At 43.6% G+C, this 9,877-nt stretch overlaps 1 protein-coding gene across 1 annotated transcript in view; it reads left to right on the top strand.

The window, feature by feature from the left end:
• LOC114636489 (cilia- and flagella-associated protein 44) overlaps positions 1-6,979 on the top strand; it is a gene marked incomplete at its 5' end in the record, with an annotated part of 21,082 nt that extends 14,103 nt beyond the window's left edge. Inside the window, 6 exons of the mRNA XM_028784560.1 lie at positions 217-347; positions 1,268-1,384; positions 2,141-2,342; positions 4,350-4,510; positions 5,261-5,395; positions 6,559-6,979. Of these exons, the coding sequence (XP_028640393.1) occupies positions 217-347; positions 1,268-1,384; positions 2,141-2,342; positions 4,350-4,510; positions 5,261-5,395; positions 6,559-6,750 (938 nt within the window). The remainder of the gene's footprint in view (positions 1-216; positions 348-1,267; positions 1,385-2,140; positions 2,343-4,349; positions 4,511-5,260; positions 5,396-6,558) is intronic.
• Between the last annotated feature and the right edge of the window lie 2,898 nt (positions 6,980-9,877).

Here is a 9,877-nt window from a genome sequence, read left to right as displayed (position 1 = left end):
ACACACACACACACACACACACACACACACACACACACACACACACACAGAGTTCACTTTTTTTTTTATAAGAAGGAAAATAATTTCTCCCTTGCAGAGTCTGGTGTAGGTCTGTGCATAGCTGATATTGACTGTGGATCTCCAAGCTCCATGTTTCTTGTACCACCACATTTCCTGTCAAACAGGACTGCCTTTTTACTTTAATTCTCATTTTAGACTGTGATGTAAGTCTCTTTGAACTGGCCCTCCAACTCCGAGAGAAAAGACTGGACATTGAGGAAGCCTTAGTTGAAGAAAAGAAAATTGTTGATAACCTGAAAAAAGAATATGATACAATCTCCAAAAAGGTATGGTGAACTACCTATTTGTCTTCTAACGTACTATCTACCTACACTCCTATTTCATAGGTGTGACATTGCCAGAGCTTCTCAGAGAAGTTATCAACAGCCATTGAAATGAAAAGTATCAGCTCAGGATACCCCAAGACCAAGTTCTCAGCACAAATGAGATTTATTTGCCCCAGAGGGACAGAGGAACAGGAATCAGAGACAAAGATAAGAAATAGAGGATGAGGGAGTAGGAAGAGAACAAGGGAGTGGGAGGAGGGGTATTTGTTCCCCCGGGTCCCCCAGGACAGAGGACTCCTCTGGAGAGGAGACAGAGGCACAAAGGAAAACCATGGTTTGTAAAAGTAAAATGGGAAGTCCTGTGTTTGGATGAGTTGTTTAATTTTAATCAGACATGTTAATTAGGTGAGCCAAAGGGGCTTTTTCTTTGCTGGATTTGAATACTTTGATATCTGGGCCTTGATAGTAAGCCTTAGGATTTTTTAGACGATGGAGAGTCTACTTTGTGGATGTTGTAGCTTCATGCTTTAAAACACTTTTTTTTAAAAAAATTAAATTTCTTTGGGTCATTGTAACAATAACAACAACAGAATCTTCTACCATTCTGATAAAGATATCATGCTGAAGGCTGGCTTTTACATAGAAAATAAAAGAGAGACCTCTTTTTTTGACCCCTTGTTTAGAAAGTGTTTACAATTCTAGGACACAGGAATGACTGAATAGGTAGTATGCATCCTAACTGGGCAGGAAGAAAATAAACGTTTCTGGGCTGTCTTGTCGACTTAGGCCCTGGGTCACGGCCTCCCAGAGCACATCCTATACCTATTGTTCTTCCTTTCACCTTGCCTTCCATTATTACCACCTTGGACACTGATACCTTCACTGACCGGTGCCCATATCTCTCCCACGGCTTTGTTCAGGTAAAAGTTGTGGCAACCAATCTGAATGCAGCCGAGGAGGCCCTGGAGGCTTATCAGCGAGAGAAGCAGCAGAGGCTGAACGAGCTGCTGGTCGTCATCCCTCTCAAGCTTCACCAGGTGACCCAAGATCAGGACAGAGACAGCATCACACCAAAACCCTCCCACAGCCCCTGTATACAGACAACTTTTCTGTATACAGAACCACATCCCTAACTCTTCTTACCCATTCAGACTTTTAACTAAGGAAAAACACCAAAACAAGCACCCTTCCTTATGGCCCACAGTCACTTCACCAGTGCAGTCGGAAGAATGAAATGGCTGGACGTTAAGATGTTGGGTCTTGCACACAGGTCGCTTCCCACCCATCTTTAATCAGCGGTGCACTGATGAGTGGAAGCCTTATCTTAGTGTCATTAAGTAAGGGAGGTCCAGACAGGTAGAAATTTTTAAAAAAAAATTTTTCCATCTCTGTTCATTTCCACTGTCTATTGAATTACAAATTTACATTAAGCTGTGGAACTTCATATCCCTAAGAAGAGAAAGGCTTGCTGCAGACTCTTGTCACATTAAGAGAAGAGGTCAATCTTAAGGGGCAAGAAACAGTCCAAAAATCAGTTTATTGATAACTTGTTAACAGTTTGTTAAGTCATCTTTGAAATGCCTGCCCCATTGCTATGAAGTAGGTATCAGGCAAGAGCCCGAGGACAACTTTCTGTTCACCTAGTCACCGTCACTGGGGTGAGAAAGAGTGCAGCCTAAGGGTGGGAGGGTTTGAGCAACAGGACAGAGAAACAAGGATCTCTCTCCTCTGCCGTCAGTCTGTCTTTGTCTATGTTGGTTCTGATTTCTATTCGCTTTGTTTTGTTTCCATAGATAGAGTATGTGGTATTTGGGGAGGTGCCTGAAGACCTTTCCGGGACCTTGGTCTTCTCCAACCACTCCCTCGATCGGCTGCAAGAACGAATCATACAGCTCCAAGAGGAAAACGCCAAGCAGCAAAAACTTAACAAAGAATGCAGGGAGAGGCGGAAGCTGCTCATCCGGGAAAAGAGAGAGATGGCGAAAACCATCAACAGTGAGTGTCTCAGCCAGAGGACCACTAGTAACTTGCATTGGTTCAAAAGGCACCCAACAGCCTGCTGGTTTTCAGAAAACAAGGACCGCAGACCCAGTGTTTCCTGTAGTTTTGTCTTCACTGCCTTGTCCCTGAGAGTTGCAGGTGTGCACCCGCCCAGGAGCCATCTCGGTTTCGAGGATGAAACGCACACGCGCGCGCGCGCACACACACACACACACCCCTAGCTCATTCTTAACCTGCCTTATTGGTTCAGTGGCTGCACTCTCCTAAGCCTTCCGCGGCTAGTGTGTCCGTCTCTTTGCTTCTAGTTCAACATCTCTAAATCTGCCCTCAGTTTAGTTGCCCAGTTACCTTCTGTGAAGCCCAATGGTCTTGCTGCCCAACATGCTTCCGGGCTGCCCTTTTGTGGGCAGCTTTCCCCTTCCACCTACATTTTGGAAGCTCTCCCCTGCAGCTCCAAGTCTGTTCCATCTCTCTCCCCCAAGTATCTCGACCCTCCTTTTCCTGCCCTTTCCTCTCTCCTAGATCGGGAACCTGGAAGTCCCACCTCTTTCTTTCTGCCCAGTCATTGGCCACTGGCATCTTTATTGATTGGTCAATAACCAACTGGGGACAAGGACCTTAGGGTATGGACTCGTAGATTCCCAATCAAAGCTTCAGAACCCCTTCCCCAACCCACCACTATGGAGAGGAAACAAAGTACCTGTCACTGCCTGCTTTAAAGAGGAATGGTGTGACATACAGTCTGCCTCTCTTTGTGTATGAGAAAATACAGCAGAATACGATCATCTCTGCTGTTCCAGTCACCATGCTTGAGAACCAGCAATGCCTCTCCTCCTTCTAGTACTGTATGCTCTGTCTCCAGGGCTGGTCACATGGTATAGATGCACACCCGATGATGTATTTTCACGCAGCATGAGTAATTTATTCTTTTTAGCTGCTACTGCAGTATCCCATTTTATGAATATGAACACATTTGCCTAGCCAGTCACCTCTTGAGTATTTTGGTATTTTTAGCTTTTCATTGTCTTAGTGAGACTTTTATACATGATTCCTCATGGACACACTCATAAAAGGTCTCTTGGTTCTATGTTGCTTTGGAACCCTGTAAAGCTATTGTTCCCTATGCTGCCAATGGAAAAGACTTTTTCATTTACTATTATATTCCACTATTAAGTGTGGAATGGAGCAAACAAGAAGAGGTGTGGGAGATGAAGGGGAGTGGCAAAGGAGCGGGGCAGAGGACCACAAGGCCTTACTGTAATGTTTGCTTGGGTTAAGATGTTGTCTCAGGTAGAGTTTTGCTCCTGTGAACAGACACCATGACCAAGGCAACTCTTATAAGGACAACATTTAACTGGGGCTGGCTTACAGGTTCAGAGATTCAGCTTATTATCATCAAGGTGGGAGCATGGCAGTGTCCAGGCAGGCATGGTGCAGGAGGAGCTAAGAGTTCTACTTCTTCATCTGAAGGCAAACAGGAGAAGACTGGCTTCCAGTCAGCTAGGAAGAGGGTATTAAAGTCCACACCTACAGTAACACACCTACTCCAACAAGGCCACACCTCCTAATAGTACCACTCCCTGGGCTAAGTATATACCTACCACCACAGATGGAAAGTTCTAGAAAGTGTCTGCTCCATTCTTAATATTAGATTCTATAGATATCAATGAGAAAAATCAGATAACTTAATACTTTAGTTGGAGACAGCCAATAGTTGAGAAGATCAGAGCTTACAAGCCACTTAGGGAAAAACATGTCCATTTTACCCGAGTTTTTAAAATGAAGAAGGCTGTCTATGAACCAGCATTTTCAGTAAGAAAAGTAGCAGGCAAACATCCACAGGGAAAATCTCTTGCTAACAATGACCAAAAAAAAAAAAAAAAAAAAAAAATCTTAACAGTCTTGCAAAGGCAATCCCTTGGCATCTTCTAGTTACAACTTTGTTGATTTACTATCGGCTTGAAGCCATTTCGGAAACTGAGGCCATAACTGTCATTTCAGAAATGGAAGAAACTGTCCGGGAGCTGATGATCAGCAAGTTTGGCCGTGTGATCGATCTGGAAGCCCTCCAGACCCTTTCTGTTAACACAACCCTTGAAGAACTGAAGATCAAAAAGCTTCGGAAGGAGCTCTCCAATGCAAAGGAGTTAAGGATGTGGGAGGTAAGGGAAGGGAAGAGGCCATCGGAGGGGTTATAAAGTCCTGGTGGGGCTCTGCACAGCACCAGGGGCCTGCCTCACTTCCCTACTAGAGAGACTTGTCTGTCTTGAAGGGCCAAGTGATGCATTAAAGTATATATGTGCCCGTGGTTTTGAATATGAAACCACTATTCTCTGAGAATCCCCACTGTTCTACTTAAAAGCTTTGGTCTCCGATACCAGTTTGGAAATTAGAAAGCACATTAGAGCTTGGGGGCTTAGGGTCAATGATGACAGTATTCGCTTAGCCCATACAAGGTCCCAGGTTCAATCCCCAGCACCATTAATAAATTATACATCTATAGTTCTGTGTATGTGCATACACTGTGACCGTGCATCCATGGAGGTCAGAGGACAACTTGCAGGTGTTGATCTCACCTTCTACCAAGTGGGTCCTGAGGATGGAATTCAAATCATTAGGCACAGCAACAAGTGTTTCTCATTAATCAAACCAGACTCAATACAATTGTTTCCATTTTCATACTGGCTTCGGATTATATTTTCATGTACACACAGTGTTCCCTTTGCATGATTGGCTACAAATTTAATTTTCTTTCTCTAGTTTTAAGTACTGAACCCAAAACCTAATATGTATTTGGAAAACATTCTATCTTTGAGCTATGTCCCCATAGTTTTGACTGAGCTGGATGCTCACTTTTCTTGACTTCCTCTCCAAATTCACTTAGTCTGTTTCCTACCTTCCCTCCTCGGTAGGAAAAGATTGCTCAGGTGCGCTGGGACCTGATGATGAAGACGAAGGAGCATACCAAAAAGCTTCACCAGATGAACGACCTGTGCCTGCAGAAGAAGAAACTTGATTCCAGGTTGAACACACTCCAGAACCAGCAGGTGAGTTCCTGTCCTCCTGGCCCTCTGCAGAATCCAAAGCCCGGCAAAGCGCTGGCATTTAAACAGACTTTGAGCTGCCAGGCCATCTGTCCCTGGATACTGACTATTAGCCACATTGGAGCGACTTCCAGAGGGGACAGGTTTTATCAAATTCCTCTTGTGTGCCACGAGCACATATGAGTAATCACCAATATACTTAGTCTTGGAGAGTAAGGTACACAGGCACAAATAATGACACCAGTGCACCCCCTGATTTTGGTTGGTGTCAGGGTCCATTTTCAGTGTTTGTTTTACTTGACAGGAAGTGGGCACCTCGAATGCTTGCTAGTTTATTTTATTTTTTCTTTTGAGGGTTTCAACTTGTCATTATGGAATCCAAATTGAGCCTGAGAATGTACTTACTACAGAGTGATGGGTTCTCAAGTAACTTCTATAGGGTCTGCAAGACATCAGTCGTCTTTCTTAGTCCCTCGCCCCCTCCCCCCATTTGTATTTCCTTTAAGAATCTTGGAAATAATTTAAACGAGGTGTTTTCAAATTACGCCCCCCCCCCCCCAAGGAACAACAGCTGGGAACTTATTTGTAATCGGCTGGGAACTTATTCTCAATGTAAAATAAGAACACAGGCAGAGAAAACCATAGGCCACAAGGTGGCGCACGGGAGCTGACATGTTTTTTACTGTAAGTGACGTTAATACAGTCTTATTTGTAAGATTACCGAGTGTCACCAGCTTTCAGATAGAATGAAGAAAGGCGATGTCCTAAGGTCCCATGTTTGTCGACTTTATGCAGAGCTTCAGAGAAGATTCTAATTGTGCTAGAGTCTTTGACTCTCAGCTGGTGAGAGGCTTCGGCTAGACTCCAGTGTGAAGGGCTCTTCTCCTATCTTAGGTCCCCCTAACTTGTCTTTGTACCTTACCTGGATCCCAGTGATGAGCCTCCAAGTCGAGAAGGATGGATAGATAGTTTAAACTACTTCCGAAGCAAGGTTGAATTTCAAAAGTTGTTCAAAGGCACACATTTTAAGCGTGAGGCTTCAGTGGATGAGTAAAAAGTCTCTGGAAGAGGCAGTTGCTGTTTAAATAGGCTGTAAGAGAGGTGGTTTGTTTGTTTGTTTGTTTGTTTGTTTGTTTGTTTGTTAATTTTTATTTTTCCCCAAATAGGTAAATGCCTTCCAGGGCCCTCGGAAAGCAGATATAGTGGCAAAGCAGAAGGTCACCGAACTGGTCCAAACCCAGTCAGAAAAGATTACGGCGTTAAAGGAAGAGATTGCGCTTTTGCGGAAGAAGGGGGGGCTTATCCTCCCTCCCATCACAGCCATGCAAGAGAACGAAATGAAGCCCACGGACTCTTAAGATTGCTGTCTTCTCATTTCTACCCAAGAAGTTCAGTGAAATTCACCAATCTGCTTCCCCGTCACCCACAACCCTCTTGCTTTAAAGTGAACCATAGTGAGAACTTAAAAACAGGATCCTGCCCTGTGACTTAACAATATTCCCCAGGTTAGAAGTCACTGTGACACTGACATGTACTTATTACTGTGCTGAGACAAGTTCAATGGTTTCACCCTGAGTTGAATATGAGGAAGGCTGAATCTCGTAGTTGCAAGAAAGCAGCTGTTAGATAGGTTTTCAGAAAAATAATCTGTTTCTCTGGTATTCTGAATATGTAGCCATTGGCAGGAAAAACTATTATTCAGCAACCCATAAGAAAACTTCCTTTTCTTAGTCCTTGGATATTTAGAAAATAAACTGTTTGTGTTAAATAGTCTGTGAAAGGACATAAGAGAAAAAAAAGCAAACCATCCTGCCAATAATAACTTAGAATAAGAAATGCAAATGCGAACGTTGCTATTGTTGACTTCATAAAGCAGTTGAGGGCTCGAGACTGAGGAAGTGCAGACAGACGCATCGAAAACAGCTTGCCTTGGGTTGGCAGAGGTGGCTTCCTGATTTACCCAGTTTCTGAAAACTCAATTCTGTGGTTCACATTTTCCAAAACAAGTCAGTCAGGGAAGCTTTGCTCTAGCTAGGTTGTCTGCGACTCCATCAAAATTCTACGTTCAATCAGGCTTGACCTGAGTCTTTACTGGTTCTGATCCAGACAAGAGATGAAATCGATTTTCATCTCTCCGGGGTACTAACTCTTAATAGTCACTTTTGACTATGTGTGACATTTTAAACTCAAGAGTGTAGTTTCCAGCTCAGGAAAGGGTTTATTGAAATTCATGGCTGTACCCCTCACAGATTGATCTCCCTGACACTTGGTGTCCTTCCAGTAGTGACACTTTTGCTTCCCAGGTGGATTGTTTGCACTGGTACCAGAAACCTCTGCTGTGGCAGAGGCTGTGCCAGTGAGACCTTATGAGTTTCTGTACTGCACATCTGAGAACACGGTTGCCAGCGACGCAAACAGACACTTCTGTGCCTTTCCACACACAGTGTCAGAATGTATGGACCAATAATGTAGTCACAAGGCGCATCAGGTTTATCGGTTGCGATTTACGGGGTAGTCTCAATTTCCCCCACAGCTGGCTATTGGTATTTGTAGCCTTTGACTACATTCTTGATCACATATATTAGAGCTCAGACAACATTTCACACAGTAAAATGCCACCTTTGTGAGCACATGTGTCTACACACAGCTACAAAGAGGCCACAGAGCTCAGAGAGGCCTTACCAGAGGCAGCAAGGAAGCTGACAGAGATGCGGAGTCATTTAAAATGGTTAGATACTATAGGGGCCAGTTGGAAGCCAAGCCCAGGTGAACAAGCCCAGTTAGCTATCTGGAAGAAAGACTGGAGTTTGACCCTAGCAGCAAAAAAAAAAAATGCTGGACTTTTGATGCAAGGCTCAGGGCTGGGTCCAAATGAACCAATGGCAGCGTCATAGTAGAAGCCTCTAGAATGCTTTGTATATCTGTAATCTCTGGTACACTCTCTGGGGGTCAGATGACTGGCAAAAGGCTGTTTCCTCACAGTGTTAGATGACCTTCTTTTTATGGTGTCCAGATGAGGGTTGAAGTGTATTTGGTATGTTCTTGGGCCTGTTTTTTTTTTCTGATATAATTCTAACACATCCATGTAACTGCATGTTCCCTGTTTACTTTGGTAAGTTGGTATGTAGTACTGTTTTACTTGAAAGAATAACCTAACCCTAGCCCATGATTCATGCTGGACATGGTAGTAGTGTCTGTGCATACAAACACAGTATGAAGATACCGCCTCTGGATTTGTACTGCTCTTGTAATGGGGGGCAGAGTAAGGGCAAGGCCACTCAAAAAGCAATCAGCCATTGCTTCATACGTTATGGAGTGAAGTAACCTGCTCTCTACACTCGGCTATGCATGCCTTTCATTAATGAAAGCAAACAGCTGCTAATCATAGCCTTCATTGCTCATTAATGCGTAAAACGTTGCCTGAAAACTTAGCTTTAAAAATGCATTATTGCACCAGAGGTTAGAGGTTTGTGGGGCTCAGGCATCTGGTAGCAGACTTGGCAAATGGGATCCTAGGAAGCCTGGCCAACTCCTTCAGCATCTTACCATTCCAGAAGAGTACAGGAAGCAGGTTGTCTATATGTTGCATTTAGTGGTGTTCACCAAAACCCACTTTGACAAAATTACGTTAGATCATGGAGATTAGGCTTTTTTTAAAAAAAACAAACTTCCAACAGTCTGTCCAGTGAACTATAGCTCAGACTTGAGCTGCATAAACAAAGACTGCAAACATTAACTCTGCCCATTCATCTCCTGGAAGTCACCTGAAGTCTTCAATCTCCGTGTTTGAAACCACATACCTTACTTCTTCTCTTCCAGAACTAGACCTCACACTCTGATAACTTCCACATTCCTTACACTTATTTCTATAAATACTTTAAAAGCACCGCCTTCCTGAAAATCATGCTGCTTTTTGAGGACAGTTCTTGTTCAGATTAGCTGCCTTTGTAAAAAATGGTTGCAAGTCTACAGACAGCTAGATGCAGTACTCCTTCAGGCCAGCAGATGGTGGACTCATCCCAGCTAACCTGAAGGCGGCCCCCCACAGTCTGTCTTAGATCCTGTTTCTCAAATTCTTGGAGTAAGAGCAGTCTGATACAACTCTTAATAAGATTAAATGTGTCGGGATGAATTTCAACTCTTCATTTTTCCTGAAATAATCTCTCCCCACACAATGAATACTCAATGTGTGAAGACTTGCATAAAAATTTTTAGTTTCCAGTTTAGTCTAGGGCCACACATAAAAGTTTTAAGGACACACACACACAAACAAACACACACTCCTATGGATGGTCTTCTTGTAGAACAACACTAAATGTTGGTTTGAACTGCCTCAACTCCTTCAGCAATGGTAACTTTAGAATGAAGGGAACCTCGTAGGGACCCCATGTCAACAGGTAGCACAGCACTACGCTAAATGATGTTTTGGAGGCAATATGTGGTCTTTTAACACACATACCTACACAAGAAGAATGAACTTCAGGC

This window comes from Grammomys surdaster, unplaced genomic scaffold (assembly GCF_004785775.1).
Source record: "Grammomys surdaster isolate TR1022 unplaced genomic scaffold, NIH_TR_1.0 124282, whole genome shotgun sequence".
NCBI classification, from domain to species: Eukaryota; Metazoa; Chordata; class Mammalia; order Rodentia; family Muridae; genus Grammomys; species Grammomys surdaster.
Note: the sequence above shows the minus strand (reverse complement) of the source record. Positions and strands in the feature narration are given on the sequence as shown.